This window comes from Molothrus ater, chromosome 3, assembly GCF_012460135.2.
Source record: "Molothrus ater isolate BHLD 08-10-18 breed brown headed cowbird chromosome 3, BPBGC_Mater_1.1, whole genome shotgun sequence".
Taxonomy (NCBI): Eukaryota; Metazoa; Chordata; class Aves; order Passeriformes; family Icteridae; genus Molothrus; species Molothrus ater.
In genome coordinates this window covers 14,069,300-14,086,413 of record NC_050480.2, presented here as the reverse complement: position 1 = coordinate 14,086,413, position 17,114 = coordinate 14,069,300, and the positions used below count along the sequence as shown (strand labels likewise).

The 17,114-nt window shown below is 36.6% G+C and overlaps 1 protein-coding gene and 1 long non-coding RNA gene across 2 annotated transcripts in view; both read right to left on the bottom strand.

Moving 5' to 3' along the window:
• Window positions 1–17,114, bottom strand: part of PPP3R1 (protein phosphatase 3 regulatory subunit B, alpha) — a 38,685-nt gene that overhangs the window by 14,452 nt on the left and 7,119 nt on the right. The window contains exon 2 of the mRNA XM_036381180.2: window positions 835–874. Coding sequence (XP_036237073.1) covers window positions 835–874 — 40 coding nt within the window. The remainder of the gene's footprint in view (window positions 1–834; window positions 875–17,114) is intronic.
• On the bottom strand, window positions 876–10,452 carry LOC118685588 (uncharacterized). Its single transcript, XR_004979996.1, has 2 exons — window positions 3,043–10,452; window positions 876–2,616 (listed from the first exon to the last, which is right to left on the bottom strand). It is a non-coding gene; the product is annotated as an uncharacterized LOC118685588 (long non-coding RNA).

Below are 17,114 nucleotides of genomic sequence, written 5' to 3'. Positions count from 1 at the left end.
TTACAAGAGCCATAGGCCAGCACAAGCACATGACAAGCACTGTGAAAGGGATCTAGAAAGATCTGATTCACCCAAGATAAGGAATTTTATCAAGTGGTTCAGAAGACACATGCACATGTCTACACACACTTCAGGGCTGAAGAAAATAATTGAATAGAAAACACAACTAAGAATAGCTACACTTAGCACAACACCACAAGGACATTTCACAAGATAACCCTTTCTCTGGTCAGCTTTAAGCGAAAAGATCATCTGATACTTTGTCATTTTTACAGGGCAGACCAACCCCATGAGATAGAGCAATGAATTTTATTCTCACATGGCCAAAAGTAAGTAACACCAAGTGGGTTCTCACCTAACTGCTTGGCTGTACAAGGGGAAAAAAAAGCTCATTTAGTCCCAAACCTCTCCTTTCCTCTGAAGGCACAAAGCCAGTTTAAGCAATATACTTCACTCCTAACACAGCACAGACTTCACCATGACTGATCCACACCCCTAAGGAACTGGCATCAGGACTGATGGAAAAGCCCCACTGGTTGAACTACACTTCACCCTACAGACATCAAGACTATCATAAGTTTTTTTTTAATATATTCTGATGGAAGACTCAAAGAAAACCCTCAAACCTTTAACTGATTTCTATTTTAAAGATAGACTGGGTTTTGATTTTACAATCTAACAGCAAAAGCTGTATCATTTCCAAAGGTAATTTTTAACATTTTATTCTTTTAGTTAATATATAAACTACATAACATACATGAAACCTGTCCATATCAATCCCCAAACAAAATTGACTTCTGTAACAATACAGTGTAGCAATTAAGAAAAACTTACAGTGCGAGCACATTTCCAAAGGGTAGCTTGCCTCATTTCCCTGAAACACAACAAGAAAAAAAGAACAAAGTTGCAATTACTCCCAGATAAGCTTTAAGTAACTGTTTAAATTTCAGCACTGTAAAAATCTCTGGTAATACAAGTTACATTGTTATTTAAAAATATATAATTCAGACCCAACAATCATAGACTGTGTTTTATTTGGATAGATCTATGTTACCAAAACATACAAAGAAATATAAAACCATTAAGAGGTCTCCTTAAATAAGAACTCCCATGAAAACATCAGTTCACATAATTATGACAAGAACTTCAATCCCGTATTCTAAACTCAGAAAAACAAACTCACTACTTATATATTGAGCAAATGTTACTTTTCAAGTTAAAAATATTTAATTTCGAAACTTCACAAAACCTGCTTTACCATTTTATTTCATAAGCAGAAACAGACATGTCCTTATAAATTCCGATGACAAATCTTATTCAATTTGCATAAGAAAACTGTTTTCTCCCCTGAACCACCTGCCCAATCCCCCCAAAAAGGATTCACACAGCAAGAATTATGCAAAAGAAGAATTTTACATGACCAGAAACTCAGACATAACAGCTTTACATTTAAATATTTTTGTAATGTACTATGTTAATATGTTCCTGCTTTGTAACTGAATGGTAAGTCAAACTAAGACTTTAAATCCTTGCTACACAACAACAGAGTAACAGCACAAAAAACTTAAAACTTTGAGGGTATCAACAATTTAAATGTGTACTCAAGGAAATCAGCATGAACTACTGCAATATGAACGCCAGAAAACACTTAAACTTGGTATTTTCCCCCAGATGCCCCACTTAGAGCCAGAGATCACAATACACACATGCTTAATGACTTTTCTGAATCCATTAGCAAAGGAGCAGCCAGATAACTGAAGAGATGTATAACCACATTCAAAACAAATATTTTAAGGGAGTGTATTCCACAAGAAAACAAAACATATTTCAGATGAATCTAAGATATTCTATTCAGCAGCAATTCTCATATGGTGTGGAGCATAAGGGATTCACAGCTGAGCACTTGCAAAGAAAGGCTCATCAAAATGATATAAAATCAAACAGAAATAGAGAGATTACTTGACAGAAGGGGAAAAAAAAGAAAGAACTACGTTTAGCCTAAAAGCTAAAATGTGACTGCATTTCCTAATTAGAGCAGAAAGGAGCAGAACAAACATCAATCTAAACATGTCCAAGAGGAGACATGTTGTTGTTGTTCAGCGGAGTTGTTTGCATTTTTTTTATCTCAGGAACTTTTCACTTTGCTTATCATCCCCCACAACCCACAGGCTCTCTTGGTTCTTTAAAAAACGTTCACGCATTTGCTTTCTAAGTAGGGCAGCAAAAGGCACAGCCTTAATGTCTTCTCCAATGTCTACTTAGACCAAGACAAAGCAGCAGAACAGAAATGTAGATGAGGACAATCAGGCCATTAAAACCTCAAAAGCACATCAGGGATGTTCTTCAGACAAACTAACTGCACTGTGGCAGGGAATCCAGGAGAGTAGTGCCACATGGAAAATACTGCATGGAACCCAACCAAAGTCTCAGGATAAATAGCAAAGACCAAAATAGGTAGCAAAAGGCTAGTGTATGCATATGAATATAAAAGGGTAGGGGATCTAAAATGGGAGAAAGCAGAATTTTGAAACAAGAAGAAACAGGAACCAGGGGATCCAGCTAGGCTGCTCAAGACACGAGGTCATGAAGAGGCAAGAAAAACACCAGACTGGAAGGCTGCAAATTAAAGGAGAAAGTTGAATTAAAACCAGTGCATTTATGCACATGCACACAAATATACAATCTTAACTACTACTGTTCTGAGCATTTACATCCTTGTTCAGGTCTTGGAAGAAAATTAATTTCTGTTACAGGCTACCAAAATCAATCTGCCTAAAGACGCATAAAATGCTTCTGAAAACTGAGCAGGACAAAACAAAAAAAAATGGGAGTAACTGTTTTCAGTTCATGAATTGAGTAAGTGTAATGTTTATAATGAACCTTACTATGCATTTAGATGCACATGCTAAGTCATGAGTAAGTTATCTAATTGGAGTAGCCTACAAAATTATTTGGAGATCAGGCAAAAAAGTGAATAAACTTCAGCTTAGCTTTTCTTTGAAAGTGCTACTGCTAAAAAAAAAAATTGTTCAGAATACTTACCTATCCAGTACTGGATCTTGGATATCTAAAAGGGTAGAAAAATGTAGTAAATGACAATGTAAAAATTACAAGATTATTCAATATTTTCCATATAGTATTTAAGTAAAGTATTTTAAAAAGCACTTACCTGCTATTGATGCGTTGAATATTCATCTTCACAGGAGATCCAAAATTCTTGTAAGATTTAAAAGGATGTTGGTAGGGAGGGGGCTTTTTGGTACAAATAAACATCTGAATTACTCATGCCAAAATTCCTGTTTACACTGCTGTGACCCAGACAAACACAAAGATGGTACTCTATATGAAAGCTTAAGCTATATCAAAGATTAAGAGGAATGCTTTGGTCTGAGGAGCAGGCATTTTTAATCATATTCCACATGCGGCAGTACAAGTTTACTTACTTGTCCCCAAATACAATCAGAATGTGTATATGCTCTATGAGACAGGAGATAAACCCTGAAACACAATCGCTAAGTAGGCTGAATACTCTTCTTGCTTAAGAAGCAAGGATTGTTTAATAGACAGGCAGTAAGTAAAATGGAGAGTCTAGAGCTATATCCACATTTATATGCTCAGTAAAAAAGCAGGGAGCAAAGCACAGCTATGAGACATCATTAAGTATCAAATAAACCCTCTAAGAAAAGGGAAAGAAACTGGATACACATTTTCATCTGTACAGTTTTAATGCAAAGAATTACCTAATTTTAACACCAGATGAGGAAGCATTCTAAAGAATGCTGGAAAATATTCTTTGTGATTGAGTGCATAACAGAAAATTTGAGTTACTGAAAAAGATAATTATAATTATACCCCTTATTCATTAAAATAATGCTGCATTTACACTTTAGTTTATAGTTTTAAATTATACTAATCAATAAAGACCAAAGCCAGTGTAAAACTCCAAAGATATAATTTCATCTCTGATAAAAAAGTTCATTCATACAAATGCATCTATAGAGTAACAAGGTTCTGACACAGCATAAGACTGTCAATTTAAAAACCTCATTATAATCTTAGTATCTCCTGCCAGATATATACTTAGCATACCTCACAAAAAGTCCGAGTATCTGCTCATATACACTATATCAACACATTTAGAAACCAGTGACATGTGGTTTGTTGAGGAAACGCATCTTTTACAAAGTCAACACTCCACAAGAGATTTACTTGCACCTACGCCCAGTGGAAAACATGCCTTCCCCAGCTGCATCTGGGTATCACTACCAGGCTGCTGGAACTCTGTTCTCTCTCAAGCTGCACCAGTAGAAAAAGAAGCTGAAATATTACAGATACTTTGAATATCCTTATCCTTTTAGAACAGTCTTGAAATTTTCTTGAATGCTGTTAGGAGGCTATAGGTTAATTCCTAGTTAAACAGGCACAAAATTATGACTTGTTGACAGAAATAATTACAGATAAGGGAAAAGTCCAAAATCTACTAACTGAAGGTTGACCCAATTCTGAATACTGCAGAAATGCCAGTTTCCTAGAGAAAAGTCAAAACACATCAGTAAAGGAGTTGACATGACATGTAATGTGTTCCTTTAAGAACAAAAATGGGTTTTGCAATTTTCTACTGAGTATTCTTTTGTCTTTCAGCAGCTGTGCCTTTTTACTAGGTAAGGATAACCTCTTCATGGACTTCAGTAATTTTATCTTCTGTAAATTTTAAAAAAAGAAAAAAGTCTTTCCTGATTTTTTTTTCCCCTGGCAGTTATTTCAAATACTAATGACTCTTTAGTCTTAAGATCAGTTTTGTACATGCTGCTCCAAGGTACAATAGTTGAGGCAATTATCTTGACAAATGTCCTCTTAGTGAAAGACATGAAGATCTGTGGATAGAAAGTAAAAAAGGAAATTAGCAATTAGCAAAATTAGTAACAGAATTTCAATTCTTATCTGCATTTGTTTATACAAAACAGCTTGTACACAGACATCACACTGCAAAGCAGTTCTTCAGCATATATTAGTAGAACACTGTTTCTAGGTCTGATTATGCATAACTTTTCTGCATGGAGTGCATCTTTTTGTAAATAGTTCAGAGAGCTAAATTACAGCATCAGCCCTCAATTAGTTTTCTGCTTTTATAAAAAGAGAAAATGTGTTTAAATGTCAGCAGGCCACAATTTCATCCTAGGACTAATCTCAAATTTAGTCCTTCAAAGGGGGTGGGGGGTGTGTGAGTCACTAGAAATGAAAATTAATCCCTGGACAGTTTAAAACATAAGGTTCTTTCCACAGACAGGCAATTAATTCAGCAAGGGGCAAGAGTGGTCTCCTGATCTGTTTAGTACATGTACAGGAGTGGTTGTCCAAGATTTGCAACCTTCTGCAGCAGCATACAAAAGCAATGTAAGATGTTCATCCTTGTAAATGGCCTTAAAAATGCAAACCACCTTGTCACAGCCCTGGCTGCTCCAGCTCTGCACTAGATGTTCCTGCATTTGTGTTGTTGATGCAAGGGCACCTCCCGGGGTGCTGGCAACACAATATATGTTGTGCTTCTTACATCTTCTCCTGTACCTTCTACACTTCTAATTATCACTGTTAACAAAACCAAGAAACTTCAGCAGGCAAGTGAAACAGTCCAAGCCATGTCAGCTGGGGACCAGAATGAGGCATTATCAAGATAGTCAATTAAATTCTTAAATTACACAAAAAGCTGTTTTCCATCATCCCCTACCACAGCTTTAAAGAATGGGAGTATTAAAAAGAAAGATGGAAGCAGCTGGCGGCTCACATTTAGGAAGAGCCTACACGTAAGACCCTTCTCCCTGTTCCACAAACACAGAAAATGCTTCTCTTGTCTTTTCTCATTCTTCTCCACACCACCAAAATTAATACTGATGACAATTACCTGTTGCAGAGAATTCTTCCTCCTCCTTCGAGTTCATTTTCCACGTATTGTCACTTTCATAAAGCTTTAACAGTGAAGAACTGCTTGGTGAAAAGAAGTTTGATTTGGGTGGGGTTTTTTTTGGCTGTCAGAGGTTCATATTCCTCATCAAAAAACAGCAGGCAAGTAGTCAAACTAAAAATGATGGTATGTGTTTTCAAGGCTCTAAAAACTTCTGCATGACTAGAACATGCCACATAGACATAACTACAGTGGTTTAAAATAAATTTCACACAAAGCCCAGGAAGCTTTAAGCCATGTTAATATTTGAATTTCTGAATTAAATGTTGGTCACAAAAATATGCAAGATCTCACCTATTGTAATTTATACATTTTGTGAGGAACATATCAGAGAATTAAACACTAAAAGGAGTTTATCAAAGTGCAGATGAAAGACATACACAAAGTTTCTGCAGACACCACAAAAAATACGGCTTAAAACAAGAAAAGTAAGAACAAGATTTCAGTGCAAAAAAGCAGCAAGAAAAATACTTTAATCTACCCTGTTCAGAAAGAGTATGAATATACTTCTATTTGGCCTTTTCTGTTAAATTCTATGAGAAGAAAAAACCCTCAAAACCCCTTGAACAAACTACTCAACACAGTAATGTTGTTGTCAGTCCAAGAGGAATCTATGAATCAAGAAACAAAGTCACTCATTATCTTCTATTTAACAGGAATATCCAATTTATACACTGCAAAAGGAAACTTGTATAGGAAATGTAATAGATAAGATCACCAGGGAATTTGGCATTTGTGTTTTGACTTGGAGTATTTAAGTAACCTTTTAGGCTTTTTATCGCAGGCAGTGAACAAATCCACCTAAAATTTGAATATCCAAATATAGTTACCTGAAAGCAAGACATAACCGAAGAACTGATAAAATTGCAGACTAACTGCCAAAATTTAGAAAGTACCATTTAAAACAACTTGGTGACTTCTGCATTGTTTTATACAAACCAGCTACTAAGTATGTGCTTTGCTTGAAAGGATTCCAGGCAGAGAGAGTGCAACTCTCCTAAATACTTCCTCGAATTAGCAGTTCTTCAACACAAGACTTCCACTTAAAGAAAATAAATCCACCTCTGAGATTCTTACATTCATACTAATGTTGAGTTAGATTTTGTGATGCAAAAATTAAGCAAAGCCAAGAAATTAGAAGACACTGAATAAGAAGGCTTGTGGAAGTTCATGAAACTTATCAGCAGTGACAGTTTCACTGCTGATCCCAAATTATCTTCTTTTCTAAGATCATGTCCTAAAGAAGGAATTAAAGAAATACATAAAAATTCATGTGAGGTGACACCCACCTCACATTCAGTAAGATCCAAAATTAAATATCTCTTAGCAGTGAGCTAGACTACACTCGCCAATCTTGCATTATGTTTTCAGGTCACCAACAAGTCCAGTCTATCCTGAAGCTGGGACAGCATGACAGTGGTTTAAGATCCAAGACTTCCAAGCTGAATCCAGCTCAAATGACAATTCATTGAATCTTGAGGACTACACTACAATTTTCCCCTCCTCAGCTCTGCTTATGTTCCATTCATTGTTGTAACCAAAGCCCACGACATTCCATAGTTATTACCTTGGCTATCCAAAAATCCAATATATTTTCTGGCACTGGACTGTCCTATCTGGGCACCTGGTTACCCCTTTGGTGTGAGCTTTCCACATGTACAACAGAAAGAATTAAAGAGGGTACAAACGAGCACCAAATTCTTACAGGTTATACAGAAAAGTCATGGATTAAAGTAAAGTAAATAAGTAAGGAAAGACAGGAAAACAGAGAAGCAACAATAATGGTACCAGGTAAGTAGTACTGGCAAGAAGTATGACAGTAAAGGACTTGGGCACTCCACTGGTATGTAAGAGTTGCACTTCAAGTAAAACTTGCCATCAAAATCAGTAACTCTTGTTATGAACATAACTCAAATAGCTAGAACTAGCAACATATATTGAACTCACAGAATGGCACAAGTCATGAAAGAAATCTGTTTTGGTATTTCTTAACCAAATAAATCTTTCAATGCTCTGTATGGAAAAGAATTAACAGTATTCTTATGGAAGAGTATCCACCACTTTTTCTTTAATTCTTTAGTCAACCAGCAACAAGATGCATATTGCAGCAATATATTATAGTTATTTTCTCCTGGACCCCTGAGGATATAGCTACAAAACCAAGCCATGAAATTTATGAACTGACCTTAAATGCCAGTATTTAGATTATCTTGGGTATAATCACACAGTGCATGCAGGACAACAAGAGCAATCAGTGTCTTTATCAGTCTCAGTCAGCCTGGGTTCTTGCACGGCAGGCCCAGCTTGACCAATCTCCTCTCCTTCTATGGCAAGGTGTCCCACTGAGCACATGAAGGCAAGGTTGTGGATGTCGTTTACCTGCACTTCAGGAAAGCCTTTGACACTTGTCTCCCACAGCATTCTCTTGGAGGAACTGTCTGCACATGGCTCAGGTGGGCCAGGAGTTCACTGGGTAAAAGAACTCCCTGGATGGGCAAGCCAAGAGTGGTGGTGAATGGTGTTGCATTCAGCTGCAGGCCTGTCAGCAGCTCCCCAGGGCTCAGTTTTGAGGCAGGTCATATTCAATACCTTTGTCGATGATATGGACAAGAGGATCAAGGGTACTCTCAGTCATTCTGCAGATGACACCATGGTAGTTGTGTTCTGCTGGAGGGTAGAAGGCCCTGAGAGGGATCTGGACAGGCTGGATCAATGGGCCAAGGCCAATGGTATGAGTTCAACAAGGTGAAGTGCCAGGTCCTGCCCTGGGGTCACAAGCCCAGACAGCACCACAGGCTGGGGGAAAAGTAGCTGGAAAGTGTCCCAGCAGAAAATGACATGGTGGTGTTGACTGACAGCAGCTGGACACAAGCCAATGTGTGCCGAGGTGGCCAAGAAGGCCAATGGTATCCTGTCTGGATCAGGAATAACATGGCCAGCAGAACCAGGAACCTCATTCTTCCCCTGTACTTGGCACTGGAGACACCTCAAAACCTATATCCAGTTCTGGGTCCCTCACTTCAAAAAGGACATAGAGGTTCTGAAGCAAGTCCAGAGAAGGTTTGGAATCTAGGTCCCTGCTGAGGGAGCTGGGGAAAAAGGAGGTTCAGAGGGGACTTTATCTCGCTATTCATTTGAGATTAAAAAGAAATCTTACAGTTACATTTAGTTCGCACACTGCTGTCCAACTAATTTAAGGTTGCTTTTAAATTGGTAGAGGATTTATTGGCAGGCACAATTTCAAAGAGGCCACAACTATCTAGCATAATACATCCACAACTCCCTAACATCTCTGTTACAATTCCACCCAGTAGTTTAAAACCAGTGATGCAAGCCAGTCAACATATTCTTCCATTCCACCTTCGTGTTTGGAAATAACTTCCATTTAGATACATAAACTGTGTTCTCCCCTACAACTGCCTACCATCATCCATTGAAACTTTATAGTAACTTTTTCTGGGCGCATTCAGATACATTTCTTGTAAAGGTTACCAGAAATCTGATAAACAATTGAACTTGTATCAGCGCTCAGCTTTTATGTATGATCTTAAAGGTGAAACCATAAAGGTACAACAGACAGGTCTTACTGTTGTTAACAGGTCTTATTGTTGTTGTCAGCTGTTGTTTATATTCTAACTCAATACCTCACCTGTGAATACTAATCAACAGCAAACATCAAGGAAGGCTGTAAGCATTTTACATAGAGAAAAGAGAACACCTCAGGGGAAAAAAATCATAAACAAAACCACAAAACCAAACACAGCTTCTTTTAACTTACCTTGGAAAGAAGATTTCAAGTTTTAAATGTGTTACTCCTGAAGCAGCCTAAACTTTTAATCCTGCCTCTAAATAAAATACTCTGTGACCTTCAGTACTGAAGGAACTCAAAAAAAGATTAATACCTACTTCTTCAACATATTTAAATTGCCGACATCAGAGATAATGAACCAAGGCAAAGGGGATTGGTGGATTTGGGATTACAGTAGAGATCAAGTCAGGTTAAAGCTGTTACAGCATTCTGGCATTGCTTCTTTCAAGTATGCTGAGTGTTATAATTCCCTTTGCCACAATAAAAAAAAAGTCTTATTTAAAAAACCAACCAAACAAACAAAAAAAGCAAAAAAACACCCAAACACCACCAACTTATTTTAAGTAAGTGATGATTCCTTAGAAGAGTCTCCCCTTTTGCATGTATGTCAGGTTCTACCACATTCCCTTTCTGGATACAACAGGCAAGAAAAACTGTCCAAGTCTTAGGAAAAGCCCACGGTTTACTCCTTAGTCACCATCTAATCCAGTCATGTCTCTGCTCAAGCTTCATCAGTCATTTTAAGGGAAGACACTTGTCCCCTGGCTGGCAGTTGGCCAGTAACTTCTGCTATGCTTTATTTAAATCCTTCACTGTCCATGGGTCTCTTCCAATGTGAGATATTAATGGCTTAAGGCCATCACAGTCAAGTAACTATTCTAGGATATCACAGGGAAGCCCTAAACCAATGAAGCACAAAGCAAAACCAACATTAGTGATGGCTCCTGTTGCCAAAGCCTCTAGCAGACAGAAAAATTAAAGGAATCAAGAGTGTAACTTAGAAGAGGATTCAGCCTTTAATACACCATCTGGCTTTTTTAAGGGAAACATAACAATAAAAAATGCATCTACTCAAAAAGGATAACACCAACTTTTAAAATTTTCATGTTTTGAATTTCAAGTGTTCAGGACTGAAAAGCAATCTATGAAGTCTGTACACTCACAGCAGGGATTATATGATATATATTCATATACATCAATCCTATAGCATTCCCTATCTGAACTCCATTACACTTGCTCAGCTTCCAGCAAAAATCTAGACTTGCATGATATTGAAGGTATGATTAAGTAGTTGGTTTAATCATAGATCTCTACATGCAGACACAAACAATAATTACTCACCTGCAGCATCTCCCAGAAAAAAAAGTCACCCAAGACAGAATGAGACATACAGACCCAGCAGAAACAACAAAGAGCAGTTTGCTGAATTGGTTAATAAGAAAGAATGACCAAAGATAAAAGCAGTTTTACTGCAAAGTTCTTTTCCTGAATTTGGAGGACAAAAGAAGCCATGAGGTCAGAGCCTATACTGATAATATCATTTACTAGGTATGTATGTATTGCCCTAAATTACCTCACACAACTTTGATGCAGACATAATAAAAACCTAAATGATAACTAGATTACTATAAACTTAACTCAATTGTCCCATCTGTAATATGTGAGACAACTTATATCTTCTTTTCCATTTTATGATCTCCCTAATAGAGCTTGCAGTATGTCAGATAGATAATAAAAAGTGCTGGAAACAAACATAGTGAGTTTTTAAAACTAGGTAAGGCAGAGAATAGATTGTGCCACATTTAGAAAACTAACAAATTAATCTTGTTATTTGAAGGAGAAAAGCAAAACCTCATACGTATGAAAAACCACAGAAAACAGTAAGAGCTCTCATTGTAAAAACATAGCAATCTGTAAATAAAACTTGAGAGAAAAATAGTGACAGAACAAAAGTGTTAACTTTATGAGCTAAGGTACATTTCACAATTTCATTTCTGGCAGTTCCCAGCTGCTACTCTTTAGCAGCAACCACCCAATCTGCTTATCCAATCACTTCAAAGCTCACATTTCTTAAGCTTGCATCACTCTGAAAAATTCTCAGAACCCTGCAATTTTAAGTGCATAAATGAATAATGAACTCTCAAAAAGCCAATGAAAGGAGTTTCCCAGAAGGATTCTGAAGCAACACAACCTTTAGTAGGGGAACAATAAAATTCTGCCACTACTAAATGAAGTCCTGATGCAATTAAGAGTTCACGATGAGAAGGCTTTGGGATTAACAGTTTGTTCCTCCACTGCTTCTGAAGGAGTCACAGAAAAATTTGCAAGATAATAATTTATTTGTTCCACTTAGGTTAATATACTGGTTTCACCTACAAAACTTCTTTCTACTTTTACAACACAAAGTGAAGTTTATTCAATTCCCTTAGCTAAAGAGCAGACCATGGCAACTGGTCCTTTTCAGCTTTAAAGACAATCGCAGTAAAGTTTCTCAATCAATCCACCCCATGTGCTGTTACATGGACTAACCCACAGCTAGTCAAAATGAAACCGAGACCATACCGTCCAGAACATTTGTGATCCAAGCACAAAACTAGGTAGAAAATGCAAATGACTGCAAAAGAATAGACACATCATATACTTTGGAAGTACACAGTGCAAAAGCTTCTCTAAGGAGTATGAAAGGAAACATTAAGTGGGACTGAAGACTTTATCAAGTGACTGAGGTGTCCTGGGATTTTCAGAGTTAGGAGCAAACATCTTAAAAGAAATTGCATTAATTTACATTTAACAAGATATTAAAGAGAAACAAAAAACCAAAGCATATCACACTGATCTTGTTTTTTGGGACAGTGATGGATATAAACTGGATATCAGACACTTAGGAACACCAATTTAATCACCTCATTAGTAGGAAGGACCGTTTCCCCCTTTGTTGGTGAATATGAACACAGAAAATCCAAGCAACTGCAAACAATAAATTGTGTCACATTCATGTGAAAGAACAACTTCAGATTTGGAAAAGTAAACTAACACAGAGGAAAAAGGAACAAAACTTCATTCAAAACCTTAGGGCAAAACATGTAAGCATCACCAAGAACCTGGAGGAACTACCGAGTCCCACAATTTTCGCCAGAAATTAAGATTATACCCAAGCTGCTATTTAGCATATCATACTCTGTCAAATGAAGAAAAGACAAAACTACCCAGAAGAGTCAAAACACTCATTTTTGAAGGTAAAATACTCACTAGGTAATTAAAGCTCTTTCAGCTTCTCTCCTGCTCCAGAACAATTTGAAGATAAAATCAATTTTCCCAGAAAACTGACACTGCTCCAAACTTCTACTTCAACACAAAGCAATAATGACCTCATCACTGGCTGACCTACATATAAATAGGTACAGAACAATTACTTTACAAGAAGATATTAACTTGATCTAAGCCATATTGAAATACAATTTGCTATCTATATTCTCATGAGGCTGCTTTTAATTAGGCCAATTTAATTCTCAGCATTTCCAGTGACTATAAAATGAAAAAAAACCAAACTAGGAAGCTTCAGCAAGCAGCTCTACAGAGTAAGCCCCGTAAAAACTCTACCAAGTTAACTGGTATTCCAATATCCCTCCAAAATTAATAGTCAAAGAATTATATTCTCTGTAATACTTCCAAGTCAAGCACTCTTGCTACTGGATTAATGAGGAGTGTGAAACACAGGCTTTCTTTTCTCCGCACTGTTTTTCAACCATGTCTAGTAGATTGTGGAAATCACAGTCACTTAAGGTATAGGACTTGCTTGCAAATTTAAACTTCTTTTTGAGTAATCTTCAAAAACCCAAAGGCTATCAATATCTATAGAATCAAAAGTTACCTCTTAAAAATATGAGTTGTGATACTCCAAATACAAAAAATGAGTAAATTAAAGGATAGCTCAGTCTTCTGAATTTTCTGAACTTCTGGATTGGCTTGTACAAAGATGACATTTAACTCCAAAAGCCTGAACTCTACAGACAGGAAAAAGCCCAATATCCATTAGATCAGTTTCGTACTACTACACTTCAGCAATGCAGCGAGGATTAAAAAGGAGTAAGAACATTTCTCTTTGCAGAGGGTTTTTCCAAAAAGCAGAAAAGGAGCTACAGCAGTCACAGAACCCCAAGCAAAGAAAAAAAATCTCAACCCTAATTTCTGCAAGAAATGACTACAGATCCTCATGCCTGATTAGGCTGAGACAAATATGAAAGATAAGAATTTAGCTAGAACTGAAATGTAGCATGATGTCCTCTGACAGCAAGTAACGAACATACAAATTACTGTATTTGTTAATATATAATTCTGTAACTAGTTATATATATCCATTAATGTCACATCATTAATGTGTTTCTTCCTCCTGTAGCTAGCAAAGGTCCCTTGCCACAAACTGTTAACAAACTTGAGCAAGGAAAGTATGGAAGATCACTATCAGTTACAAAATAAGTTTAGGTGGCTTCTTTTTCTAGGGGAGTTTAGACAGTAGATTCACTGCAAGTGGTATTTATAGAGGGCAAAGAAAACACCAAAGATATATTAACAGATTATACTGCATCATATAACAGCATTATGATACTTAACATAAAAGACTCTACTGCAGTTCAACATATGTCCCTATTCACAGAAACAGTGAGGTTAGAAACAGTCAAGAACAACATGACCTGCATATCTTTCTCTACCAATTGATTTTCCTAAGTTTTTACATTTCAATAGTGTATTCAGTCATGTGTTAACCGTAAAGGGAAAGGCTTTAGGAACAGTTGCACAGGTTTATAAATTAATCTGAAAAGGCCTGAAGCAAAAAAACAAGATGATGCAGCTCTACTGCATACAACAGTTTAGTGGCAGTTTTAACAAACGCCCTTGAGCAGCAAAGTCTAAGTACCAATTCGGAAAGTATCAGTAATTCACAAGACTCTACCACAAGGTGTTAGAACAGAGTCAGGAAAGTCACACAGAGTCAGGAAAGTCAGCACTGCACAGAAACAGGCTGCACAAGCAGATGCTGTCACCAGCCTTTCTTCCCATGTAAAAACAGTTCAATACCACTTGGGAAGTCAAAAAGGGAAATCTAAGTTTGAAAGGAGATAAACATCTTACAGCCCAACAGCTGCCCAGCAAGAAGAGAGAAAGAGGAAACAGGATGATTAAAAAAAAGATGACAAAGCAGGCAAAATGTCATTCAGGCTCCATCACAAAAGAGACTGAAGAACATTGTGAAGAATTTTGAAAATGACACATACCTCAAAAGAAAAAGACAGTTCAAAAATGGGATTTGATTTCACAAACTGACATGAACAAAAAACAATCAAGGAGGCAAAGATGCAGAACTGAGCAAGATGTGCAAATCAAAGGAAGAACCAGTTTGTGCTGAAGGGGAACTGTTGCATAGAAACAGAATCTGAAATACAAAGATTTTTTGTATTCTCAACCTGTTAGCACTAATCTAGTTTTGTCTTTTGCTTTTTTACTAAAGGAGAATAACCAGAGCTTGCAGCTGTCAGCTAATAAATGGGAACATTTTAACAAGTTCTGGTTTAGTTTATGCTATTCAAGGATTCACAAAGAATAAAAATTAATCATATGATTTGAAAACAGGCCCTACCAACACTATGATCCAAAACAGAGGGATCAAATCCACTGTAATTATCAAAAAATTTACAAAACATTAAGCAAGTCTTTTTGGCATCACCAGCTTTTATTCTAAAGTGAATACTTAATTTCCAGCACTCAAGAATTTTCCACAAATTAGAAATTGGTGTTCTGAAGATGCATTATAAATTTCCAAAGTCTTCCAATTATCACAGATTTCCCAATAAAATTAAAGCAAAATGGAACATAATAAAACACAACCCCCCCCCAAACAAACAAACAAAACCAAAACAAAACAAAAAAACCAAACCAAAACAAAACCACAAGTGCTTTTTCAATTAAGGTTTTCTCCACTATGGAATATTTGAAACCTTCAAACAAGTTTTCTTTTTATGAAATGTGTCATAGAGAAAGTACTGACTATTTTTAGTCATAACACTGAGGTGATGTCCATTCAGGAGTTTGTTATATTAAGTAATACTCAAATGCTATTTAGAAGAATATTTTAGGTTAAGTTCTTCAGGACAGGAACTGGTTTATTTCTTACAAACAGGAATGCAAATATTGAGTATCACTTTTCCTATAAGCTAGTAATAGGGTACTCAAAGGATTACATTAGAAGTCCAAACCAATTTCAGTAGCTTATAAACATTCATGTCAAATGTTTGAAGAATTATCCAAAATCTCATTACCAGAATAGTTCTAAGATATCTAAACTAAAAATTCATAGCACTTGCTAAAGATTGCTTGATCTTGACAGAACTCAAGGCTTATTAATTGCTGTAATTGACAATACAACCATAAACAGCTGTCCTGAAGAGCCATAAATTTTCGTAAGTAGTGAATGTACATGAAGTTGTAAATGTATGTAAAAGCAAGCACAAGAGTACACACAGTGCAGGAGTAGAAAAATTACTGGTATTTATAGGGTCTACAGGTTCCAAAAGAAGTCCAGCAGATGCACCTCTGCAGAGCCCCAGGGAGCTCCAGTCATAATTACCAGTTGCTCACAATCAAGAATGCAGTCCACAGCACCATGGAAAGACTGACACAATTGTGCATGTAATCACAACCTGTCCACAGAACCACAGGCCACCATTTTTCTGCTATTCACCATCTTATCTCTTCATGTGCCATACTTTTAAAAATTTGCAGTTTGCAAGCATTAAAGGCAGTATATAATGCATATACATTTGCATACTAGTCTGTAATACAAACTGCAAATCAAAGAACGCTTGTAACTTTAAACAAAGCGGTTTAGCAGCTCTTTGTGAAACACTGGGCAACAAGATTTGACTTGACACAACATTTACTGCACTGCACAGATGCTACACAATACCTCTGAGAAAGTAGGTAAAACTAATAGTAAAACCCATCCTTTCTCCAAAACAAATTTTTCTGGAATCTTTAGTTGTTCTGCCCCCTGCTATAGACCAGTACACTATTACTTATGTCATTACATAAAAATGCCTACATCTAAACTCACCATTCTGCTCCATTTCAGACCCCTTTACTCACATGATTTGTTTTCTCACCACTAAAGGGCATCTGGCCACCTTTTAACTCATCATCCCATTTTTTCAAGGCCTCTCAAAAGAGGATTTTTCAGAACTGACCTTCAGCAAAACTCAGCTGCATCACTAGAGCTGCACTATAATATTCAAGAGTACACAAGATTCAAACTTACTAACCTTTCATATTTTACAAATTACATTTATCTGATTTTTCAATGCATTTTAATCAAATTTGTTTGTCTGAAAACAAATAAACAAACAATCAAAACACCTGACACCAGTGGTACCTCCTGCAAATGCCTTAGTCTAATTAATAAAATAAACAGTGTTTTGAGTAAAATATTTCAGGAAAACTAACACTGCTTTTATAACAATAACTCGACAAATTTAATAGGTGGCAAACAGGTATTTTAGTTGATACCTCTGAGAA